Here is a 27,183-nt window from a genome sequence, read left to right on the forward strand (position 1 = left end):
GAATCTGCATTTCTACAGGCCAAGCATCTCATCCTTCAGGCACCCACCTTGCATCCCTTCTCAACACAGGAAGATGGCATCCTTGCCATAGACGCTAGCAACAAGGGATTGGGGCTGTGCTGTCCCAGGTTGTGCGAGCTTGGGAGCACATAGTGACCTTTGCCTCCAGAACCCTTTGCCCCTCTGAGTTAAAATATCCTGCCATGGAAAGAGATGTTGGCTCGTATCTGGACTGTGTTGCACTTCTGTCAGTATCTTTGTGGGGCTCCCTTTAGAGTCAAGGCTGTTTGCAGATCACTGTTACATGTTCTGACTGCTGCATGTCTTCATGGCTTGCTAGATTATCAGCCCTTTTACAGGTATGTAAATAAGAACTGGGTCACAAACCTGGGAGGTGCAATATGACTGCTGACTGCCTCGCATGCTTTCCACTTCAGCAGAGTGAGGAATAGTCAATCGCAGACAATTGATGTTTTTGCAATCATTGATGATCTGGATCACCTGACCCAGGGACGGGTCATAAAGGAAGAGTTACTTGCATAGAACCGGGATGACATCTTGCAGAGTGCAGTGCATTTTGTGTGTGTGGCTTGTACTCTTCACCATAACATTAGACCTTGGCATGCCGTGGTATTGGACCGGGTGGGTGTTAGCTCACCTGGCTCCCACAGGGGCGTCGTCGGATCCGGACGGCTGCGGTCTCCACCAACGTGATGCGTAGTGCATAGATGACTGACTGGACTGGCCCTCCTAATCTTGTCTGCGTGACCCGTAGAAGTATTCTCCTGCAAATGGAGAGATGGATTTAGCCACCTGTGGATTCAAGTGATGGCACCCCCCCCACAAGCCTCCCAACTAATCACCTCCGAAGTGCCCTCTCAGCAATCTCACCTTATATTCTTGAAAGATGAGCTGTCCATCCTGCATGGATTGCAGGGGCGCGTTGATGCCAGTTACTTCACTGGTTTGAAGGCGTGGGAGAGTTCCGGAGAGTATTGACTCTGAGGTTCCTGGCAAGGTCCAGTAAGTATCAAGTTCATAGAGTTCAATATGTCCGATGTTTCACTCTTGTCCCCCCTTCCTTGTCTTGCAGCTGAGATTGTGAGAAGATGCTCTCGTGGCAGCTGGTAGCGCTCAGGTAAGAGTCTGTATTACCCGACGCTGTCCGGTAAATGTTGCACGTGTTTAACTTGTTGTTTTCTCTCTCTTTGCAGGTGCGGCACATGAAGATGTGGAGAGTTATAGAATAATGCCTCCGGTGGTAAATCGGGTAAGTCTATGGTGATAAGAGTTATATTTGTTGGTTTTCTCGGCTCACCTTATTGTTTTCTTTTGTCCCCCAGGTGCCGGAGTTCGGCGAAGAAATGATGGAGGCAGCGCCGAATCGAAAGATGCTGCGAGGACTGGAGAGTATGGCGCGGCGCTGCAACTGGAGATGCGACGCGTACAGAAATGATGTTCTTTCCAGGTCCGGAGGCGAGATGGATCCGGAATCAGGTGAGGAATTCGAAAATAGTTAGTTTTCTAACCTTGTCCTGTTCTTTCCTCTTTGTTTTAGGAGCTCCAGATTCGAGGCGGGCGTGGCAGAAGACTGGATGCAGACTGCAGGCACAGTGAGCGTTACGCTGCTGGATGCAGAATAACGCAAAGCGTGTGCTGTTGTTCGGGCGTGGTTTAAATAGCCTCCAAAGTAGTTCCAGGTAAGAAGTTCCCTAGAACCACGCCCGAGTAAGAAATAGTCCCTGTAATAAAATAGTCCCATCCAGGCCTCACGTTGGCTTGGACTCACTAGCAGCATGGTCTGCATCAGGTAAGTAAAGTCTATGAGCCTGGCGCCTAAGGCACCAGGACTGAACCCAAACAGCCCCCAGCTGGAGCTGTTAGGGTTTTAATAAGTATCTGGATGCCTGCTCCCGGAGCTGATGGGCTTGGTCCTGATGCCCGGGGGTTGGCATCATGACAGTGGGACCCTAGAATACTCTCCCTTAAGAGCACAGGTTTGCAATGGTTATCAAGGACCATTTTGCGGAATTGCCCAAAGTCGAGTTTGTAGAGTCTGTTGCCACCCACACTGATGTAGAGTTATTGAGGGTGCTTTTAAGGGGAAAAGACATTCCAGAAATTATTGTACCCCACGAGGACATGAAAAAAGTTTACAAAAGAAAATCTGCAAACAAGCCCTTCCAAAACATCAGACTGTTTTACGACGTTGACTCTGGATATTCAGGTCCATCAGCATTTGTCAGAATTGTGTTTATGGATTTGTCTGAAAAGCAAATATGCAGCCATTTTTGTTTTAAAGAAATGAAAACATATTTTCATATTCCATTATACTTCCTGAGTTCAAGCCAATATGTCTCGTTTGCTATAAAACCTATAGTTTGTGTAAGTTTTATCAATGTTCCCTTCCTGATGCTGAACTCCCCAAAGCAGAAATTCTACTTCTCAGAGTGTATGATGCTAATTTCACTCTATCGCCTTCCCACCAGACAGCCTCACCCCTTCACCAATGTCTCACAACCTTGAGGTACTACCTTGGGGTACTCTTTGATAGCAAGTGCATTGCGGCTGTAGCCGTGTGAATCGATTGACTCAACATCAGAAGAATGTGCCCCCACTACTCATCTAAAATGCTAACTCTGGTGTGCTTGGTAACTGAGATTACTGCTGAAGCTTACTCCTGGGCCACCTTCTGTACTACTTTCCTCCCTTTATCAAAGTCCTAAACGTTGCTACTTGCACAATCTACAACCCTACCTCACCTCTCCCCCACCTCCGCACACTGCCACCATGCCAACTGTGGAAAATCATTCCTCCTCCTTATCTTCAAATTCATCCAGGTTCTTGTCTCCCAACCTTGATGACTGCATCCCTTACATTTCCTGTTTCTCCTCCCTCCTCAACATCGGTTGCTGCCCCCCTCAATCTCCCACTACTTCTCCTGCTTCGTCTCCCTACTTGTCACACTACACTGGAATGCACTGTTGACCTATAAAACCCATTGCAAATTGTATGTCTTAGTTACCAATTTTTCACCGTGTGTGCTGTAAAATCCATCATGTTAGTACAATGCTTTCAAAAATTACATTAGTCAGGGGCTGGAAGGGGGATTGGGTAGACGATGAACACCCTCAAAAAAAGAAACTTGTTTGTTTCGGGCTTGCTTGCAAACAAACGTTTTTATGACTCTCAAAAAGAAAAGAAAAAACTCACCATCGGCCTCTTTATAATATGGGAATGCTGGCATATTTTGGAATTGCCACTGTGGACAATTTCTATGTTCATAGTAGCTTTGAGTCACAGCCAGCATGAACATGTCTTCTTAAACTGGCAGATTACTGCCATACCTGCTTTGGGGTACTGTTGGTGACCTAGTAGCTATTGGATTTCTTTCTTACCCTATAAAACCAAGTGTATGGCTTTGTACCCAGTTTTTCATAATACTGAAAAATGCTCAATTTTAACCCAATATTTTCAAAAAGTTTTCGGATAAGCATTACCTGAAGCCCCCTGTGTTTGGTTTGGGCTCGCTCATGCACATTTTGAGAAAATGCTACAACCCTCCAGTTTTAAAATATATACATTTTTTGAAAAGCTGCCCTTGTATTTATCCACTTTGAGGCTGCAAGTGGATTAATGCATGAAATGAATATGGACACACACGTTAGTGGCCTGTTTGTCGTTATAGTTTGAATCTATTTTACACTGGGAATCTTATCTTTGTCATCATGACTTACAGGACAGCTAGTAACTCCTTGTATATTATGGTAGATATCCATCCTACATGGATATGGAATTACAAATTTGAATAATTACAATAAAGCGTTTCATCTCCGGTTGGTAGCAGGTTAGTGTCTATTAAATCTAATCAGAATGACGCGTCATACTCATGCATGGTGGTTCCATAATGCAACTTACTCCTATGTCCCGTCCCCTTTCCTCCATACTGTATGGGCGTCGCTTGCTAGGGACAGCAGATGGAACCTTTTTCACCTGAAAAACTGTTCTTCCCCTCTAAAATTAGAGGTATGGCTCTCGGAGTATGCGCTCCCCTGACTCCGCCCACCTGCGCCACTCCTTAGTCCTCTTTTCCGGCGGGAACGGACCGCTTTCACCAGCGCTTCTGGGTTTGGCTTTGGCCTTGTAATTCCAAGTGCTCTTCCCGGATACTGTCTTTTTTTGTCTTTTGTCTTCTAATCTTTAATCAGGTAATCAGTCCTTTGGCGCCACACACCTCCCCAGCGCCTGTCAATGTCCTGGGGCTTCAGCAGGTGTCCAGCCTACGAGGGGCTCTTTCCCACGTCCGAACCCCACGCTCAGTGCCTCCGCTGCCTTGGCCCCGACCACGCCCAGGAGGACTGTACCGCGTGCAACGCGCTTACACCGCAAGCTTAGCACGGTGGAGGGAACTCTTTGAGAAGTCGCCTCTGGAGGACTTGAAGTCAAGGCCCAAGGTAGGGCCACATTTTTCCATTGCACCCTCCAAGGACGACTCCTTTCTGAGGAAATGTCAGAGCTGGAGGGACCGGTCAGGTTCTCACACCAGCACAGATACTGAGGCTCATTCAGCTACCTGCCCCCAAGCCGGGGTGGTGGCTAGACCCTTCCGGTCCCTCAGCACGGTCTCTGAAAGGTTCTTTTACCGGGTGTCCACCCGAGGGGTACACCCTACTACCAGACAAATGTCTGAAGGGGTGCCGGTACGCAGCACTACGGGGGCAATACGCCTACCAGGCCCCGTCCTGAGGTGCAGAGTAGGCCTCAAGCTACACCTCCACGAGTTCAAGAGGAGGCCGAGCCCAGCGAGCAAAGCACCACGACTCAGGCACGTGGCATGCAGCTCGACAAGATGGCCGCTGCGCCAGACAAGATGGCAGCTCGTCCGACACCATAGGGCATCGCACCCCAAACGTCCGAGCGGGAGTGACAGTTCAGGTTCTCACACAAGCACAGGTACCCAGGCTCATTTAGCTACTGGCCGCCAGGCCGAGGGGTTGCTAGACCATTCTGGAGACAGTGTTGAGGGACCACAAGGTTCTTTTCCAGGGTCTACGGGTGCTAGGAACCATGCTACTAGGAGCCAATACAAAAGCCAGTGTACTGGGTTTTGCCACTGGGTGGAGTCTAGGGAAGTCGATTCGCTCACAGGCACATTGGACGACGAACTTTCCTTCTCTGCACACCTCGCACTCTCAGAGGTGCAAATAGACACATGCTACACCTATCTGGTGGCCTCTGAGCCTACCGGAACACGGAGGAGGACGTTTTTTCATCCCCCAACCCAGTGGTTAGGGGACTTTGGCGGGAATCTCCATGCTCTACCCGCCTACCAAGTAGCCACACCCAGTGTGGGACCTCAACAGAGTGGGGCGCCTTGGCGCATAAACCCTTTGAGCCAATGGCGTCTGCAGACATCAGGCTGGTCACCATTAAGACAGCCCTTTGGTGGGTCTTAGGTCAGCACGCCGGGTCAGCGAGATTCAAGATCTGGTGCCTTTTCGGAGCCATACACTACCTTTTTCATAGGGACAAGATAGTCCCCAGGTCGCACCCCTGCGTTCTTGCCTAAAGTAGTCTCTTTGTTCCGCTGAAATGAGGAGATAGTGCTACCTACCTTCTTCACACACTTCAAGGAGAATGCTCAAGGGGCAGTGCACTGCCTAGATGTTGGTTTTGCTCTAAAGTTCTACCTGGACATAACCAGGAGCTTCTGCAAATCTGGGGCTCTCTTGTTCACCTTCGGTGGGTCAAGGCCAGTATATCAGGCCTCCAAGGCTTCCATAGCAAGGTGGAGGATTTCGGGCATTAAGGAGGCCTATGAGGAGCGGCACAAACCGCTTCCGGCAAATAGGCATGCCCATGCGATCAGGGCCAGGGAAATATCGTTCCAAGGGCACGTCCCGTGGCAGGTCGTCAGCAGGGCGGCCTCTTGGGTGACCCCTTCGGCCCTCTGCAAGCGCTACTGTTTGGATGCCGTCTCCAGGTCAGCCAGCATTTGGACAGGCTATAGTAATGAACTTGGTTTCTTAAGAAGGTTCTCCTCTCCTCCCTGGGGCTACATTCAGTTGTAATCGCCCATACAGTATGAAGGAAAGGGGACAGGACGTAGGAGTAATTATAAGTTATTCACTGTAGTGACTAAGGTACTCCTAGTCCATAGTCTGCTTTCCACCATACGTCCCACCACCCCCCACCCCCAGTAAAACTGGTGTCATTAGGCAATGGTAATATTATTGACGCGTCAATGGGGACTGAGGAGCGCATGCTCCCAGGGCCGCACCACGGTGTGCCTCTGAATTTAATGGGCAAGAAAAACATTTCTGGTGAAAAAGGTTCCATCTCCCGTCCCTAGCGAGGGTTGCCCATACAGTATGGAGAAAAGGGGACTATGGACTCAGAGTATGTTAGTCACTACAGTGAGTAACTTATAATTTAGTGTCTGGACCTCAGTCCCAGCCTTGAAGGTTCCAGTAGCATAACCTCAGTCAAATCTATTCTGCTGTGAATGCTGGAAGTAATATCCAAGATCATATTTGTATATAAATGACAGTGGGCTCCCAGCTTGTTATCGTGGTGTAATAAAAACGGAGAGGGGTACGTCTGCTTCCCATTGCCAAATATTAGTGTGGAAGAGGCTCCGCATGGTAACGAACTCCATTCAGCGTTTTCATTCTTACATGTTCTCGGCTACTCTCCCCTCTGCAGTCCGCTTGTCAGCTCATCTTTCTTCAGACTCTGCCGATGCCTTCATTGAGGTACGCTGAACGTTGGGGGGCACACTTGGCTGATGCTTTTCAGTCACCCCAGTCTGCTAGAGTCTGTAAGGCGAGGATGGCCTGGCCTAAAACTTTCAGCACTACTGGTGCGCAAACTGTTTTTCCATGCCTACTATTGACAATTCAGTGTTTCATCGTTTCTTTGTCTTCTGCATTCTTGTAGGTATATCGAAATATTCAAAAGTAGGCGAAGTGAAATACAAACTTTACGATTCCCATACAAAAAGAGAAGGCAGGATTCAGTATTTACTCCAACAAGTAAAGAAGACGCTGTTGAGCCAGCCATTATCGATGCAGAACCTGCTCAGGAACTGGACTCCTTCTCTGACCACTTGCAAGGTGAGCGACTGGCACCTCCCATAACTATGTCTGCGCTCAATAAAAACAGTGGCAGTTTTAGAGAGGAAGATGTGGGATAACTTTTAGGGGTCTACAGAATAGCATATTTATTATTCGACCGAATAGTTGCACAACTATTCGGCCGAAGCCGAAGAGTCTTTCTAATGAAGTAAGGTCTATACTTTGTAAAAGCACTGTTATTTTAGCATTTGTATTTCCTGTATTGCTTTTCATGTTCATAAGCCATCAGATTTATTTAAAAACCTGGAAGCCAGTCAAGAATGCATCCTCTTGGGGGGGGGGGGGGGGCGGAAGAAAGCTGCTGTGTTCTTTCCTACACTGAGACAACCCTCTCAATCCTGGCCACTTCAGCTATATCCTAATCTGTCTCCTCACCACTCACTGCTTCCAATCCGAAGATTACTCATCTGCATGGAACCGTTTCTATGTATTTCTTCCACAATATTGCGCTGGGGGTTGCCTGCTTTTGTCTCGACCATTGCTATGAACGGCTTCATGGTTCATCAATACTTGTGTTTTGCGGTTATGAAATTTATTTTGCTCCGTTTCTTCAGTTCACTGTGTTTGTCATGTATTATTTTGTACCAATTCACTTAAATTGTGTAAAAGGTTCTTGGCATGTAGCACTATCGAAGTAAAATAAAATCAACTAGGTTTCCCAATAGGAAGGTCCTCGGAGTACAGCAAGGCAATTTCAAAAAGGTGGATTTGCATGCAGGAAATATGGCTTGTGATATAGGTAGGTAAACATTTTATTTTGTAAATACTACTGTTTGTCACAATACTACAAGGACGGCATTGAGGCCCTGGGTAAGCCTGTTGGGATGTGGGCATATGACTTTTAAGTTGCATACATGTTCGCTCGGCAGACACACTAACCCAATAAGCTTTTACCTGCTAGTTCATACAATAAAGTGCATAGAATCTGCATGAGGAACAGAACATTGACATTCCTTTCTTTTTAGAAGAGGACATGCTTTAGCATACATGTTAAATGTTAAAGATATTTGTACCGTGCACCGTCACCAACGGCGTTGGTCGCCAGGCGCTCTGGTGGATCTGCAAACGAGAAGGTGGGATGGGTTAGTAGGGGGAAGAGTGAGTAGGATAGTGAGAGGAGTGGTGTTCTGTTGGCAGCTTCAACTCAGTATACACCGGGTGCTGAGCTTTTGGTGCGAGTATCGGGGCAATGTCAGTCCTCGTGTGCTGTTGGTGCGGTTTATGTGTTGTAGCAGTGTGGTGAAGTGCATGCGGATTGCGGTGCGAGAGGTGGTTGTGTTAGTTTGAGTGAGATAAGCATGTAGAAAGTTTTGAGCTTTTTGTTTTTTTGGTTGGTGGGTTAAATGTTTTGCAGCTAATCACGGTATGGCTGAATGCCTGGGTTTCGGGAGTCCTGCCTAGTGCGAAAACGGCTAGACTTGGGAGACCCGCATAGTGGGGGAGAGGCCCACGCCCAATTGAGCAACTGAGTATAGTAACTTACTTGGCTGGATATGACAAATAATTGAATGCCGTCCTGAAACACAGCTAGAATCGCGAGTCCCACAAGGGGAGAGAGAGGCCCACACCTAGAGATTCGGTTTGGCGTGACTACCCTACCATCGAAGTGAATATGTCTGATTGAAGCTTTCGTGTGTGGGACGGGCTGTGATGCTGTGGATGAGTCGACTAAGTGGTTTCGTCTTACATGTCGGATATTTTGATGTCTCTTGTTATTCTCTTGTACCATACACAATTTAACATAATAAGCTTTTTCTGGGCTATTAAACATTTGTAATTCTCTCAGCCTGAACCTCATGTAAGGCAGGTCGGTCTGTGGCAAAAACTGTCACATGCCAGATATTTAGGATGCTACTGACCTGTTTCCAGCCCAACCGGCCTTTCAGAAGTAAACTCCTGTTAGTCCTCCCCTTTTCACTTAAGCTCAGCATTTGTGTGTTTCTTAACTAAATGGTAAAGTGAGACTGCAGGCTTTGTATTTGTTATTCTGAGTGCTCCCCGATACCCTGCTGGGTCAAAGCTTAAGAGGAGGAAGTGTGAAGGGATCCCGCCTTAGGGCCTACATGAGCATTTCTCACGCTGTCTCCAAGGAGTAAACTTTAGCTATATGGAAGTATGCTGCAAATGGATAACAGAAGGGGGATGGTTTGTGTTCTATATTTTTGTAATGGCCTATTTTAACTAACACGGGCAAATACATAAAATGTATTTTTCAGTGAATGGCAGAGGGGGTTTTAATGAATCCTTTATTAGCTTTCCCCCTTCCCTGGCACCTGCCAATGCAGGGCCTGCAGAGGATCGATAGCTCAGGGGTAAGGCGGTTTGTCTTGGAAGCAAGACAACGTGGCACAACGCAGGTTCGGATCCCGTGCTTGCGTGTTATAAATTAACAATAAAATAAAAATAAAATGATATTCTCCTCCCCAGCCAGCTTTCTCTTCAACACCGAAGCACTTAACATATTTCTGCCGGGCAATGTTTGCTTAGACTATGCATTGCAATTGCCTCATGTTTTTCCCCTTTGATCCTCTCGGCTTTTAAACTTGAGCTTCACGCAGCAGCCAGTGCCATCGGACCACCCTTACCAAGCATTTCGCTTCTAGTAGTTTAGTAGCAATCTATTTAGCCGAAGGCAAGTGGTCTATTTTTAGCCCAACCTCTGCCGAATTCCTACACAATGCCAAAGTTCCATACACCTCTACTAATTTTGTATCATCAGAAAGTACCAGTGGATCAATAATTCCCATTGTGTCACTCTATGGTGCGACACTTGCAGGATTAATGCCATTGGGATTGTGCGAATGAAGTTAATAAAATCTTCAAAATCCTATTATTTATGCACCCATTTTAATTTCTGTGATTTCATTTGCAATTAATTTTCAGGCCTAAAAAAAGTCAATGTTTTACCACAGTGCCAGGGGACTACTCCGGTGGTGATAGTGTGTGGTATAAATATAGTGTGCGGTATAAATTTCCTTTAACATTAACATAATCTTCATTTTATGAAACTTAATATGTACTTTTAATTAGGTGTTCCTCAGGAAATAAAGCTAATCAGTATGACATTCCAGCAATTGCTACTTTACTTTAACTTCTCTAATATGGTTTTTGAAGGTATCATGAAGGAGACACAGACAACTGAATAATGTCTGTACTTTAAAAGTGGCTCTCTGTGGCTTCGCTCACACAACCAATGCTTCTCTCGTAGTTCAGGCCTCGCACTGCAGCTTTGCTTGGTCACACCTGTTCCCTTTCCATGGCCCGCCACTGGCCTCCAGCTTCCTTCAGCTTTGTTTCCCGCTGCATATACTCTGCAACTTCAAGGGGTTCTCGAGCACTCTGTCTACCACACCGCATTCCAGGAGAGAGGTATGCTCGATTCCAGCAGTCCGTAGATCTGTTTCCACAGCTGACTCTGTTTTCGTCCTGCTTCCTGCTTTTTAAACCTCCCGCAAGGTTGATTGGTCCAAAAAGGACTAAACCGCTTATTGCTGATTCGGGAGTCCTGCATTGCTTTTGCCGGCCTCCTCGTTGTCCCAGTACATTACTGGTGTCTAATGTGTATGTGTCATAAAGAGAGGATGTATTTCTCTAGTTCGTCTCTTCCTCGTCCCAGTACCAAACTGCTGTCTGTTGGGGAATGAGTTTGGGGAACAATAGGGAAAGGATTGATAATAGCCCATAAAGGCTTGAGGGACAGTGGACTTTTAGTAGGTAACTAATTGTGACCACCATCCTCTTTGCTGAAATCATCTTCGTCAGAGCCTGCTAAATTTTGTTAGTGTGTGAATCATCACATAGTTTGTGTCCCATTACAATGAAGCATTGATTGTGTGTACAGCAGGGGATTCATAGAGCAGTAAAGTGTCATGTAAATTACTTGATGCTGTGATCTGCTTACAGGTAGTGCAAATGGTGATCTGTCTGCTCTTAACTCTGTAACAGACACTTTTTTTATTTTCTTGGCATTTGTACACAGATTTAGTTTGTTCTTGCTAGAATTAAATAAATGCGCAATACGAACTACAGAGATGGGTCTCTGTTTCGAGCTCCTCACCCTCTTATGTAACACTTCCTCTTAAAAATGGTCTTGGTTGGAATGTTGACAAGTTCAGGTCCATCATATGAACATTATTTTCAGTCCCTTTAAGTTCAATAAGCAATTTTCTTTATTTATTGCAATACTAGTGGAAGAGTCCCTGTACACGGGCCAAAGTGCAGATTTTCATTAACACAGGAGGGCCACTATATATCCTAAGGTAACAGCTCCCTCTAGCGGTGACAACAGGCAAAGCTACTGCATCTGACAAATATACATCTGGCCTTTTATTATAAGTTGCTACCTGTTTATGGCTTCTTTGGAGTCCTCACTTATGATACTACTTCCTCTAGTATCCCCGCTGTGCTCAGTGTTGTTGAGATATATGGTCAAGTGCCCCTGCTGTTAAACTGTAGCGTGCAGGTGCCCATGAGTGTTGGGTTTTGCCAAATAAACCCCCAGTAACCTTTAAATGTGCTTTGATGTTCAAATACGTCATCGGCCTTAAGAGCACAGTATGGACTATTAGTTTTGCTTACATCCATTTCCTTTTTCAAACCCTTCCCATACTTCAGGATATTACCCTTTCAAAGCACTCATTTTTGCAAGATAGTATGCCATCATTATAACAGTTTGTGCAAAGAAATTCCCAATGATGGCTTCCACTGATTACATTTGCCCACATCGAACATACCTTGTTGCTTGCAACAAGCGCATATTGACATTTAATCTTGCATCATTTTAAATGTTGGCTAAGCCTGTTCTTGAATATGGTCAAATGTCTTCATTTTTTCAGACATTTTATATTTCTCCATGGCTGCTGGCAAGTCTCAAAATCTGCGATAATCCGGAAGTTTGGTTTACAAATCTTCTGCCTTATATACCACATGGCTGCTTCTTGAACATTTCTAGGAAGCATCCAGTGTGGCAAGTGTGTTTTTGTTCTTTTTCGGCACATTGAATATGTATGCTAGTAGTATTGCTTTGCTGTCCAGTGCTCTCAACTGTACCAGCCATCCACATTTCAGGAATACGAGTTCAATCAATAAAAGACCCAGTTGCACAAAGTAATGCCATGCATATGTGCAGTTCACTGGACCGCAAGACCTACTGAACATGAAAACACTGAGGAGCCCATTTTCATCAAATTCATAATTTGATTGCAGAGAGTCGTTACATGTTGACATGCACGTAGGGGACCCCAGCTGCCATATTTTCACCATTTGCATGGCGGAGTGCAAAAGTGCAAGGCAAAAGGCGGCATACACGTGAACGCTGCCTTTTGCCCTGCGCCTTATCACTCTGCTGTCCAAATGGCAGGCAGCTTGTACAGTGGATCCCTGATGGGTCCACCTGCTTTATGCTGTTGCATAAAGCTGGCAGCCCCAAGGAATCTCCAGCATTTGCATCTGTATGAAATGTCCATAACGGAGAGGAAGAGAGAGGTTGAAAACTAAGTTGCGTTCCGCCCCACTAATGAATGAAAATTGGGTGTGATGTAAGAAACGTGCGTAACTGTAGGATTGTGAATGTTATAACAGTAGCAACTGTGAGGGGTCAGAAATGAGATTGACACAAAGCTGTAGTTTTTTCAGTATTTGCCATTTTCATATTAAAAGTAAAGAAGTGTGAGATAAACTCCTACCTGTCCCTATCGTAACAAGAATGCTCCTACCTAGTTAACTAAAGCTAAAGAAAAAAGATCTTGTGTCCAAATGTATCTGACCCTCACACTAACATAACCAAAGTGCATGAGGTAAATGTTTCTGGTTTCAGTTCAACAAAAATGTGCAAACGTTCAAACTTATCCTCACAAAGTACTCCTTGTGACCAGGGTTTGGTTTATTTATTTTTGTTATGGTTCCCGTCCCCAGAATCAATTCAGGAAGACCTTTGAAAAAGTTCGGATTCTATGACATTTGATTCAGTTCAGAGCAAAATATTTCCATCCAATGAGTCTTTCAACTTGGTATAGAAAATGTCTCTTTCACAAAACACTTGTTAAAAACCAAGGTAACTGGTTCTTCCAGAAAGCATTCTTCCCAAAATGCAAAGTGGTTATAAGAATATCAAAATTATTTTTCTAGTAGAATACTTTTGTCAGGACAGCACAAGAAATGTCTTTTGTTATATAACAGTTTGTCAGGATGATAAAGTTAATAGTTTCTTCACACAACACTTCTTTTACCACAACCACGTTTCTTCAAATATTTATTTCCTGGTTTACTCACCTGCCAACTACAACTTTTCTTCAAATCGGATATTTCTTTCCTGGTTTACTCGCCTGCCAGGATTAACTAGAACTCCAAATGGTCTCTTTCGCCGATGGCAATGTTTGATCCAAGTTTCTCCACACCAATATCCCACGTGGTTAGGGTTGTACCATTTTGGCCTTTCCTTATAGTCTCTTGACTTGAGGCAATGTGGGTTACAGGTTTCCCCAAGGTGATATCTCATGAAAGGAAATGTGTGCCCTTTTGCCCTTCTTTTCTACTTGTCCGGTATTCAAAAATGTCTTTTATTCCCAAATACTCTGCTCAGAGCGCCCTGGGGTTACCTCTTGCTTCAGGCCAACTCATCGTCTTCTTTCACCGTCTGTGCCACGCCTTCAGGCTGCGTTGTAATATTGGTGAGGACAGGGCTCCAGTGAATGGTCAGACCCCCGCGGTCCGGCGATCCCGTTGACAGCTCTCCTGCAGCTGCCTGAACAGCCCTTCTTCAGAGCTTCACACGCTCCGTTGAGTATCCGCTGCCTCCAGCCCACCTGAGCAACTTGGATCTATGATTTTTTTCTTCTTCTTTTTTCTAAATGTTTTATCGAAAACATTTTTAACGTACCTTAAATACTGAAAGAATGGCGCATTTAAAATATATTTCGAGGGGATTGGGTCCTCCGACGTATTCCATATCTATGACATGTAATCACCACAGCTGTGCTGATTACATGTCATAGATATGGAATACGTCGTCGGACCATCCCATCGAAAGAACGTTACCAGGTAAGAAAGTAACTTGTTCATTTGGGGGGTTCCCCAAAAAGCTCCATGTTGTGCTCTGTCTATAACCCCACCCGAAACCCCTCCCCACCTGTTTTACTCCCTTACCCCACCCCCATAATTCTTTTTTAAAAATCAATGTTTTTTCGATATTTTGGATTAGTTGAAAATGGTTTTCGGTCATTTCTATTCGAAAATATCACTGGATACCGAGCGACTTGCATCGGGTCGGGAGCACATCTCCTGCACAGCTGGGCTTCTCACCCCTCTGCCTTCTTCCCAGATTCTGCTTCCTGCTGTGCATACTCTGCAAAACCGTACGCCTTCTCTTCCTTTGTCGGCTTCTGCTGGTGCTTTCCCTTCTGCTTCAGCTACAGTTTCTCTCCTGACTGCTGCTGCCTCTGCTGCTCCTTTCTCCACCTGTGGACCATTCACAAATTTAAATGTCCCACTTTGGGGATGCGAGTGGGCACAATTAGACCACATGGTCTTCAAGTCCATAATGGTTTTTGTTTTTTCATGGATATTTAGTTTGCATTGATTCATGAACTGAGGGTTGCCAGAACTAGGAGATGCTATGTGCTTTGGTATTAGGGTTAGGACTTCTACCTACGACAGAATCCTGATCATTAGAGGATGTTACATTTGACTCCGGAATTCCCAAGGTACAAAATGAACTCTGTTTACGTGGCCTTTCATGGAAGGTTCCTTGGTGTCTCTCATGGGAGGGACTTGTGCAGTGACAGCATGTCATTAGATATTTGAGATTTATAGGGTACTCATCCTCACAAGAAGAAGAATACTACCTCTCTTCCAAGGGAGTCCCCGACAACCATCTTCTCCCATGTGATCCTCCCTCATGATGCCACCTCCAGGGTTAGGATCAGGTAGCGGCTGCCTTCCCCTGCCACATGGGAGGAGACTTTAGGCTGGCGGATCAGTGAAGGATTCATCACACAACCCAAACAGCAATAGTCCAAAAGTCCAAAATGAAGGCATGCACAATTAAGTTTCTATGACACCTATATATATTTTATTCAAACACACCAATGTTATGAACTATGAAAATTCTTACAAGCCCCCTGTACCCAACCCCGCAGGGGAAAAACAGAGAATATATATGTAGCAAGCACACTTGGCGAAAAGGAAGAAAGTGCAAAAACGTCACTTAAAAGAATGTCTTTGTAGGATAATGTGCAAACGGATGGTTTATGAATCTCTAGGGTACCAAAAGTGGACCATGGGGACTGGACCTCAATAAAAGAACCTGAATCTGTGCTTGGGTGGTTTCCTGTTGCCGAAAAAGTCTTTGGGATGCTGTTTTTGTGGGTCGAACCAGGTTCAGAAATGGAGAGTTATGCTGGGCCAGGTAGCAAGTCAGGTGAAACTGAGCTCCAGGGCCAGTCTTTGCATCAGGCAGTGCAGACGGCTGCCTGAGGTGCCAGTCTGACTTCAACAATACCATTGTCATCATTTTAATTATTGTAAAAAAGTACATACGGTACACAAAAAACAAAGTGAAACTTTTCAAATCATCAGACTCTCCAATTCCTGCAGTCAGCAGCGGTGCGTTCAAAGCCAGGCTCCTCTGGGGTCTTTGCAAGCCCTTGCGGCCGGCCCTTAAAAGCGATATGTGTTGCTTATCAGTTCCCAGGCCAAGGCTTGGGTGATCACACTTGCCTCCTCCTCAGCGCATGTGTGTAACGCTCACCTGGTTCCCACGGAGGCGCGGCGTCGAAGGCGCAGAACTCTGAAGATGGACAGGAAGGGCCCCTCTATTCTGGCTTCCCTGGCTCGTTGGATACCCTCCTGTGCGTGAAAAGGGAGTATTACCAACTGTGGAACAATGCTCAAGCCTCCCACTCCCTTCCAACCCTCCACGATACCTCCTCCACGATTCCCCGTGAAGCCTCACCTTAGGGTTTGGAAGGATGAGCTCTCCATCCTGCTTCTGATGCAGGGGCGCGTTGAAACCCAGTTACTTCACTGGATTGAGGAGAGTTCAGGTAAGCTTGACTGTTCAGGTAAGGCGCTGTAAAAGTTCTGTTCAAAAGTTCAAGCTTAATAATAATGTTCGTTGTCTAATTGCAGCAAGCGCTAATGCTTATGTCTTTTTCCCCTTAGGGGCCGGGGTTCGGAGTGCCGGAGATATGGCGCCGACCCGAAGTGAAACAGTTCTGGATGAGCGCTCAGGTAATGTCTTTGCATTCGCTCATTCAATGTCTTTGTCTTTTTTCCCCATAGGGGCCGGGGTCCGGAGATGCCAGGAAGCGGCAGGACCCGAAATGCAGTGGGAATAATCCAACAGGTAAGACTTAAAAGGAAACTGAGCTTTCCTTATTCCTTTTCTCCCTCTCACCTTTGTTCTTGTCTTTTTTCCTCTAGGCGCCGGGGCGTAGCTGAATCCGGAAGATCGCTGCTGAAGATGGAAGCGCCTTGCAAAGGTGAGTAAAATGCAGCGCTGCAGCGATCGAAACGAAATGCCTTTAAAATGATGTCTTCCTTTTCAGGGCCGTTGGAGAAATGACTCCGGGATGCAGATTTAGCAGGTAAGGGCTTTTCTTCTTCCTATTCTCTTCCTTTCTCCCCTTGCAGGTGTTCCAGGGTGCTGGCAGGCGTGGCTGAAGTCAGGATGCAGGAGCTGACACGGTGAGCGTCCAGCTGCTAGGTGCAGAACAACGCGAAGCATGTGTGGCTGTTCGGGTGGGGTTTAAATAGCCTTGGAAGAAGTTCCTGGTATGTATCCTTCCACCAATCAGGTATGTATCCTTCCCCGACCACACCCGGGTGGTGAAGTAGTCCTACAGGTTAAGTAGTCCCATTCAGGCCTCAAGAGGGCCTGGATGAAGCAGCAAGGTCTGCATCAGGTAAGTGTGCACCCAAGCGCTTAAACACATATCCTCTTCTATGAGCCTGGCGCCCGCTATGAGCCTGGCGCCTAAGGCGCCAGGACTGAGTCCAAAGGGCCCCGACTTGGGCCCGCTCAGACTTCCCTGGGGAAAATGATGTCTGCCTCTGGGGTTGCTGGGCCCGGCCTGGCTCCTTAGAGGTAGGCATCATGACAATGTGCTGTACCGACTTGGGGCTGATTGATTGATCAGGCTGGTAGAATACAGACTGCACTTGCGAAATTGTTCTTGAGTGGTTAGTATCTCGGGTACATGCAACTCTTGTGCGAGCATGGGACACATGGTCCAGATGCAAAGAGGGGATGTGCCTGTGTTTGCATTATTATAGCTCTGCATCTTACTATGCGAGTCCAGTGCTGTGTAGGTGGCTGTGGGGCAGTGGTGTAACGACCATGCAGTACGAGCGTAAGACAGTAATATTGGAGTCGCTCATATCATAGGTTTTATGTATTTTTAATGCAATTCATGAATGCAAAGGCTTTCATTTGTCACTGTAATGGAGCACTAAAAAGCCCCTTCATTAAAAGAGTAACCGCCTTTAATGTAAATTTTACTCACACACTAAGCAATACCAAAATACCCTACTTTTAAAATGATGGTTGCCACTTTAACGCAGACACGAAAAGCTCTTTTTGCTGTGCTCTGGGTATAGCGCAAGCACAGCAATTTATATAATTCATGAATTTGCTAAATTACGAGTGTAAAATATCCTAAAATAGCTTATTTTTAACATTAATATTGTTCAACCAATATAAACACTATAGAGGAACGAGCATTCGGAATGTAGTATTAGACTGCAATACCACAAAGTAAGGTTGGGGTTGCGGACTGCAGAAGCATCAATTTATATATATTAGAAGTCCACCATTTACGTTTCCACCTCACCATCCATGGTGTCACTGAGACAATGCAATCAACTTGAAAATGAGTGACTGTCTGCAGGCCAAATGGGCCGTGCAGAGAAGTAAGATAGCATCCACATATGCTTATATATTTTGCCAGTCGCCCTCACTTCCCAAGGACTCTGCAATTGGTCTCAAAGGTGCCAGGCTTCCCTGTAATGCTGGTGTTTGTTAAGAGACTGCACAGGGCACACACAGACTGAAAACTGCACCCATCATTGTGTTGCTCCCGGTCACACACCAAGGCGCACAGAGTCACTGGAGAAGCACCAGATCAGACACAAATGAAAGGGAGGGGATTATGGGAGGGTGGGCACAGGCACTGGTTAGACCGCCCACCCAGGTCCCCCTCTGTAACCGAGCACCTCGAGTGAATCGAGCAGAGCCCAGGCAAATACCCCATATCAGCTTCAGTGGTTCAGATCTGACACCTGCAATCTTAAGCAAAACACATCGAACCCCGTGACCCCTCCCCTTATCTTAGTAAGACATTTCAGAAATCGGCGATCCCCCTCTTCCATTCATCATGTATGGTAAGGCGAACAGAGCCGTAGACACAGACAATGAATGGTGCTGGCGGTTGCACAGTGAACAAATGCCTGGCGATTACTAATGTAAAACGTTTCATTGTTGGCACATGCATTCGTAGGCATACATTTTTCGGCAAATGAAAGAGGAGGGGTGTTGGTACTTGCATGTCAGGGGAGTGATTGGAAGGATAGGGGCAGGAGACTGTTCATTCTCACAGCAGTGCTTAAATGTGTGGTTTCTCTGGTTTCAGATGTGAAGGAGAGAGGTAACTGATTGTAAAATTGAAGCTGTACTAGAATAGTCTCATTAGAATGTGTAAAGAGGTTAGATGCCCCACACAAGTAAGTTTGCCGCTCCCCATCGTCTCTGAAGTTAGCACCTCTCCCAAAATTTTGGGGGGCGCCAACCATGCTTTCCTGCCTGGGGTGCAATCTGGTCTAAGACCAGCCCTGCAGAGCTCTGTTTGGTTCGAAGTGTCGGTCAGAAGGTTGTCACTTTGAAACAATGGCTTGCGTTGTCGAGTCGACGAGGAACACAATGCTTCCAGCAGTTCGAGTCAATGTTTTCAGCGGTTTGATGTTGTGACCTTCGGCGGTTCGATGTGTTGTTTGTAGAGGCGGTGATTCAAAGTAGTCTGCAGCAGCGAGTGGATGTTCGGACCGAACTGGTGCTATGTTATACTGGTATAATGCAACATCGAATCGGTTCAATGAATGGAAAACAGTTCAAAGTATGTTCCAAAAGCAGCACCATGGGTCCTGATGGTTAGCTGTCCTAATGCGATCGACTCTAGTTCAAGGAAGTTTTGAAGCTGCAGAATACAAGCATTCAGCTCTTTTGCTGCTTCTGGTGCTGCGAGTCCCAATCCACGGATTCATGGTCAAGATTAGTCGTTTTCCTCTAAACTCAGTCTGGAGAGGCTAGCTGGATCCTGCAGAATCCTTCACCTCCAATGAGTAGCCTGGTACCAGTGCAACTGGTAGAGAGTGCAGGCTTTGGTCCAACAGCAGTCATCCCCAATGTTCCCTGGAGGAAAGGGGACAGAGCTTGCCTCTGCCTTGGAACACCTGCCTTCTCCTTACAATGGGATGACTTTGGAAAGGACAACTTTCTCAACAGGGTCCAAACAAATATTTCTTGTCTTGTCGGTCCAAAAGGTATCGGGAGTGGGAGACCACTTCCATTTCAAGGTAAAAGGCCACCAGGGATTGAATGAAGCAAGTTTGCTTCAAGGGGCACAATGCCTATCAAGTTAACAAGTGCCATTTGCCTTTTTGCATCATACCCAAAGCAATTTGCTCAGTAGATGTAGTAGGATACGGAAAACAAAGTGAAGCAGTCAGGCTAGAAACCACATTGCCTTTCCATAGCTGCCCTGAGCTCACTGGGTTGAAATGTGTATGATACAAATCAGATGTGGCGTTTAATAATTGTGTGAATTATCAGTCTCCCTACCAAAACCCATGCATGGCTTATTAGAGATTACCCTACCACCAGACAGATAGTTCAACATGATTAGTATTGTTTTGGATCAGGGGTGAAGATTTAAATGCAGCCTCTGTCTGCAGTGACTTTGCTGTCGTAGGTGTCAAACAGGGCACATGTGATCTTTGAACCTGCTCTGTGCCACTAAAGAGCAGAAGATTACACATGAGGAGACTGATGCAGCAGGACATATGTGTTCACTATGCTTTGGGCAGTGGAGATTTCTGAAAGGTGACTGTGTAGCGGGGGTGGGGAGGCTGGGAGTGAGGGGCCTGTGTGGCCTTCCCTTCTGTGTTCGCTGGCCCCTTCACCATGATGGCAGCATCCAGGTGTCTCCAAAAAAGGCCAGGGAAAGGAACAAGCTGCCTTCACCACAGAGCCACAACAACCCGCCCATAAGCCCCCTACTATAGAGGAGGCAAAAAAAGAGGTGAGCCAGTAGCCTATAACAATAATGCGGCACAGAGGCCATCACCACGCACGTGTAAAACCATAAAATATGTGACTAGCATTGATATATACTCCTCCAGGCCCCTGAGGAGGCTGCAGGACTGCCAAACAGGACACAAAACAACCTAGAAGGCATATACATAAAAACAAGACGCTGTCATGATGCTACTGGCACAGTGAAAATGTCTTAAAACCCCACGCAAGGTGAGAATCCCATCATCCAGGAAAATGCTTGAGCCTCCTAGGCACCAGAGTGAACAAAGACGGGATAATGGTTAGGAGCTTGAAGATGGGGCTGCCACAAGCTCTCCCCTTAAAACAGACCTGTCACTGTAATTTCTGCAGACGTTGAAGGAGGCCATAAGGCCTGTTGTGGGCAAAAACAAAGAAATAGCCAGCCTTGGGGGGCGTGTGGACCAAAATGAGGTTGGTTCTTGACTTGACGAACAGCGTACTACAAATCAATGAGGATGTAGGCAGCTTTAAAGAAACTGTGGAGGCACTACAGCTGAAGTGCGAGGATCTCGAAAACAGGGCCAGAAGTGACAACCTTGGGATAAAAGAAGTCCCTGAAGTGGGAAACATTGAAGCATGTGCACTAGAGCCGTTTAAAGCAGTGATGAAACACCCCTGCCAGCCAGAATATTAAAATTGATAGAGTGCATAGAATGGGCCCTGCAAGCATAGTAAAAAATTGTCATGCTTGTGACATAGTAACAAAAACATTATGACTATACGGTAATAGAAGCAATAGTAAATGCAGCGAGGAACCAGAAATACATGGAATTTAAAGGGAGCAGGATACACATTTTATAGGAGCTTTAATAAGCAACCGATCTATAAGACGAAACCCATAAACGAGGGAAATCAAAAGAGGATCGTCCGTTACGAATGGACATTTCAATTTGGGCTACAATTTAGAAGAGACAGCCAAACCCACACAATTCTCTCTATAGACTGGTCTCGATCTCCAGGGTATACAAATTGATGTCTTTCACACCACTTCCACTCTGGAGACTTCAGGGGAGAATCAAGACCATTCATGACCAACTAGATCGCAGGTGAAGGATCCCAGGAGAGACACAAAGAAATAGATCTTGAGGAAGGGTGGAGAAGACTTAAACTGGTAGCATGAAGCCAGACGGAATAACCAGGGACAGAATCCGTATATATCCCCAAAGCCTCATAGGGGAGACGAAGTAGCCGTTGGCGAAGGTTGAAAGCATGATTGTTATAGGGCAAAACGGGGGAGGGGAGAAGGGAACTACTACGCCATAATTGAATCGCAGGTGGAAATGAAATTTCTGACACATGGTTGTCCAATAGGGTGCAGGACCATGAGATGCCGGGGAAGCAAAGATAACTTCGATATTGCAACGTGAATAGGGAGAGCATTGAGAGGGTGGAGTGCCCCTTATCTAGGTAGATATTGGGGTGTTCTTTGAGGGGCAGTTAAAGGTTTTGGTTTATTGTACACAGTATTGCACTGTTAATGGGGTTATTTTACTTATTAACCATCGATGTACACACTAGATTCACAGGGCAAAACCATGAAAGAGCAACAAGATTATGGCTGAAATTCTAGCATTGCTTAATGTACGGGGGCATAAAATTACTAACAATGAGCTGTTGGAATTAGGTTACAAATTCAGATGGTAGCATTACAGGAGATCCACCTCAAGAAGGGGACCAATTTAGACTCGGGCATAGGGACAAATTACTTGGGTATACCTATCAGCAAAGAGTAAGACGGCAGCAGTAGCATTAGCATTCCTGTTCCATAAAGATACACCATTTGTAATTCAAGAGTGTAAAAAAGATTCAGGGAGGAGGTTTGTAATGGTACTCTGCACCCTTGGGGAAAGAACTCTGGCAGTGACTTCATTGTATGCCCCAAACACAGCACAGAACACTTTTATAAGTTTACTCAAGAGACTGGGCCAATTTGCTGAAGAGGATACAATTATTATGGGGGGATATGAACCTAGTTATGAATAGCACACCTGACAAATCCTCGCAAAACACATTCTCGTCAGTAGGGGAACCTCCTATAGACTAATCCAAGCACTAGCTAACCTAGAATTAGTAGACGTATAGCGTGTATTGAACCCCCAAAGTAAATACTACATCAATTTCTCACCAATGCATTAATCCTTTTCTAGAATAACTACATGATTGTCTCCCTGATCCTGGTGAAACGTCAGTCCAAGATTCCGTTTGAAACTATGACAATTACAGATCATAGCCTTGTAGTAGCAGCCTTACACAATTTAGGAGTCCGTCATCGGGATGGTATTGGGTGTCAACGTTCGGGCTTACTAAGCAATTCACTGTGTGCCAACTCTTCAGATAAGGAGTATATAACTTTCAACAAACTAGAAGACACAAAACGCGGAACATACTGGGATGTGCTCAAGGCAGTGCAATGGGTAAACCGATCGTGCTATTGGCAGCTGTAGGTCAGAAATGAGATAAAAAAATGGACAGAAGAGCAACTGCTGGGAAAGCTTAACGGTTGACCCTGCTGTGACGAATCGCAGGATTCAGTCACTTCTCCCCAGGGGGGGAGCCTTTCCTTGTGAGACTAGAGAAGGCCACTGTAACGCTCACCTGAATCCCTCGGAGGCGCGGGTCTGGTCTGGGTGTTCTCCGAACCTTCCAAAGTCACTCGCAGGTCTTTGGCACCACCCTGGAAGGGCCCCCTCCTTACTGTGATCTTAATCTGGAGAGTGAGATGTCTGCGGGCAGAGAAGAAACAGGGGTTAACGTCTGCCTGACGGGGTTTCGGCCCTTTCCCCTTCCTGACACTCCTACAACTCTCCTAGGCCGCACGTGCTCACCTTAGGTAGGTAAAAGCGGCGCTCTCCATCCTGCGTCTGTGCAGGGGCGCTGTAGCCAGTTACTTCACTGGACGATATTTCAGCCTTTTATTGCGGAGGTAGAGTCCAGAAGGCAAGACCGTCGTTAGCTGCACGAACGGTGAGTGCCTTATATGAGTCTTTTTATTGTCCTTTCAGAATCTTGCCTCTTTGCAGGTCCGGTATGCTGATCCGGTAAGTGGAGAAGTCCGGAGTTTTTGCAGGCAAGCAAAAAGTTCATCTGAAGTTAAATGCACTTTTAAAAGTCTTTTTCCCCTTTCTTTCAGGTCGCGGTGCAATCGGCGATGAAGACTGATGCCGAAGGATCGTGCCGGAGGATGGACAGGTATCACCACTTAAGGCACGTGAGTAGAAATGGAGTCCTGAGCTCTAATAATGTCCTTCTTGTATTTTACAGGTGCGGACAAATGGCGCTGAACGGAGCTCGCGGAGACCGTGGCACAGGTAAGCAGATATCACAGAGTTATCGCTAACCTGTATTCTTTGTAGTTGCAGATGGCTGGAGAACGAAGAATCGCGGCACGAGGCCTTGGAAGGCGCCGGAAGGTGGTAAGAGCAGCTCTGGTACTTTCTCGTGCTACTCTAATGTTCTCGTTTTCCTTTTCAGATGTCGCGGAAGGCTGGAGCTGGATTCAGGAAGGTAAGTTGAAGATTTTCCTGTTTTCAGGTGCAGAAGAAGAAGATCAGCTGGAGCCGACACGGTGAGCGTCCTGCTGCTATTGCAGAATAACGCGAAGCACGTGAAACCAATCGGGTGTGGTTTAAATAGCCTTCAGTAGTGCTTGGGCGTCTTCTTCCACAGCTTTCAGAGGTAAGAAAAGAGTTCCAGTATGTAATTCTTGGGAGTGGTGCTGGCCCCACCCAGCAGTTAAAGTAGTCCCAGCAGGATTGGATGAAGAGTTCATCCTGCAGGTAGGAAAGCAGCATGGTCTGCAGGAGGTAAGTCCACCCAAGCACCAATCCTTTTTATATGAGCCCGGCGCTTCCAGTGCCGGGACTGGGTCCCTTTATGAGCATGAGCCTGGCGCCGCTGGCGCCAGGACAAGGTCCAAAAGGCCCCTACGGGGGCCGGCTTGTGCCTGGAATAAGGGTCATGACCCTGCTTCCAAGGATGTTGGGCTAGGTCTGACACCTTGGAGGCAGTGGTCATGACAGCCACCCGCTACCCGATATTCCCCATAGGGGTGGTGGAAAGTGGAATCTCGCAGGGAGAGACTGCCCCCTTTGGAATAAGGACTCTTTTCCTGAGGAGGAACTTCCATTTAATCTTAGACAAGAATCCAATTAAGAAATATCTACAAAACTAGAATCCTCCTGAATCTGTTATGTTGGTGAATCTAGTGATGATAAATATCTATCTGGTACTGAGACGAGTGAACACCAAGGAGTAGAAAAGAATAAAGAACTGCTTGACACTGGGACGAAGAAACCCAATGGAGTTATGCTGAGTATAACACCAGCACAAAGGACTATTGCTGGAAACTGGGGAAGCTTCAGTATGGTGGTATAAAAGTGGGAGGAGCGAAGCAAACATGGAGAGTGACCCGGGAGTTTTAAATGGGCTACAGGGAGGCATAGACATTGACCGTCAGACAGCCAAGAATCACTGAGGAACAGGTAGCGGAGAAACACCGGTTTGGAGAAAGCCTACCAAGAGGCTACGACGTGGACAAGTAGCCCAGAAGGGACTTGCTTGTGACAGGTGGTGTCTGAAGCACGATGAGAGAAGGTCAACCTCTGTGCCGATACCATCAGTGGAGGGTTATCCCGAGTGGTACCCGAGAAGGAACTGAAGCAGGGAGGTGAATTTATCCTGACGTATGGTGGTCAAGAGCCGATAACACAATCCATGAAGTATGCTGAGACGTAGTGGGAAGCAGAACGAGCAGAAGCTGGAGAGCCATGTTGTATCAACAAAGTAAATTCCTGTATAGGGACGCAAACCCAAAACCAGGAAGATAACGAGAATAGCGCGAGACCCGAGCAGAGGGGAGACTATAGCGACTGGCCTAACCCTAATTGGCAAGATAAGAAGAGTGAGAAAAACTACAGGACTCTTACTACTTGTCCCACTAGTACCAAGAATCATAAGAAGAAATAGAATAAATATGGAACTCTGCTGTCCCAGTTGTATTGAATACCTTAAGCGTGAATCTGACCCCTGGGTACAATACAAAGATCTCAGGGAGGAAACAAGGAAGCAAAGAGACATAAGAAGTAATCACATAAAGGTGGAGTCAATAATACAAGAGAGAGAGACTGTTAATTGATAAGAACAAGATACAGGAGGAGATAGGGGTTAATACCCCTTGGGAGAGGAAGTCAAGAAAACAAGGAGCGATAAAGAGCAGGACGTGGAGAAGTCCTATAAGAGAACTGAACAAACTGGTGAAGGAAATAGCCAAGTACTATTTGAAGATCCAACATTGAAAAGGAACATTTTCATTGGAAAGCTATTTTTCCATCCCAGGAGAAGCGAGTCATTCTCCTGGTATTTAGTAGTAGAGTAATAGTGGTAGGGTCAGTATAGATTAGTTTTGGGAATGAGGAGCAACACTTGTTTTGGACTTTAACACTGAAGACGAGCACCCTAGTTTTTGTTGTTAGGTAGGGCAACCCTTAGATTAGGGAAAGTAAAGCCTTTTTGTCTTTATTTTGAATAAACGCGGTTTAAAATGGTGAAGCCTGGTCTGCCTTATCCTTCTGACCTGCTACACTGTTCTTTTATGACTGAAACATGCCTACTGCGAGTATGGCAACAGACCAGGGAGAAAATTAGCAAATCTCTTAAAGGAAATAATGGTATACATAACATTAGAGATGAAAGAGGTTGAAAAAAGGGTGATGAACTGCACAAAAAGGAGACCTTTAAAAAATTATATCATCTATACAAGGCTGAGGGTAAAGATCCTGAACCATAATCTGCGTATCTAGGAATTGTTGGTATCACAGCACTATCTGAAAAAGAAATAAGCTTGATGGAGCTACCGATGGCCATAGGCGGTCCTCACAGCAATTATAGTGCTGAAAGTAAAGCACCGGGGCGATATGGCTTCTCCTGTCTCCTTCTATACATTTCAAAGCCAGGTTCTGGCAACACCGTTGGCCAATATTTTCAACGCTATCAGGGCTTGGATGGATTTACCAGATTCCATGAAGGAAGACCATATAATGCTCATCACAAAACAGGAAAAGATCATAGAAATGTATCAAACTTGGATGCCAAAATATTTACCAACATATTAGTCACTAGAATGGAGCAATGCATCCCCTCTCTTTTTTGACCTGGGCCAGTCAGGATTTGTGATAGGCAGAGGGACAACACATACTATTTGCTGGCTACTCAATTTGATAGACAAAGCAAATTCCCTGTACGCTCACTACTATTGTCCTTGGATGCTGAAAAAGTGTTTGATGGAGTAGACTGGGGATTCCTTAAAGCAACTCTCATTAAATGTAATATTCAACCAGTGATGACCAGTATGATATTTGACGAAAGACAACAGCATGAGTCCAGGTCAATGGGGAATGTAAGGAACTTGTCCACCTGACCAGGGGGACATGCCAGAGATGTCTCCAGTGACCTATCTTATTTGTGCTAGTAGTGAAGCTGTTTGTTTGGATCAGATCCAACCAGGGAATCGTGGGAGGGTCAGAGTACAAAATGAATCTCTTTGCAGATGAAATTATTATACCCCTGAGACGTCGTTGGGGTACCTTATGCAGGCACTTCAGAGCTTTTAGTATGATCCGTGTTAAAATCAACAAAACAAAGTCTGAGATGTTAAATATTAATGTCCCATCTGGGGATAGAGAGGCTGACGTCTCTTTAACCTTTCACTTGGGCAAAAGGAGG

The 27,183-nt window shown here is 45.9% G+C and overlaps 1 protein-coding gene across 2 annotated transcripts in view; it reads left to right on the forward strand.

Moving 5' to 3' along the window:
* Positions 1-27,183, forward strand: part of GRSF1 (G-rich RNA sequence binding factor 1) — a 415,554-nt gene that overhangs the window by 201,701 nt on the left and 186,670 nt on the right. For both annotated transcript variants that reach the window (XM_069626280.1, XM_069626281.1), the window contains one exon: positions 6,940-7,115. In XM_069626280.1, coding sequence (XP_069482381.1) covers positions 6,940-7,115 — 176 coding nt within the window. The remainder of the gene's footprint in view (positions 1-6,939; positions 7,116-27,183) is intronic.

Source organism: Ambystoma mexicanum, chromosome 6p (genome assembly GCF_040938575.1).
Source record: "Ambystoma mexicanum isolate Mex_15411 chromosome 6p, UKY_AmexF1_1, whole genome shotgun sequence".
NCBI classification, from domain to species: domain Eukaryota; kingdom Metazoa; phylum Chordata; class Amphibia; order Caudata; family Ambystomatidae; genus Ambystoma; species Ambystoma mexicanum.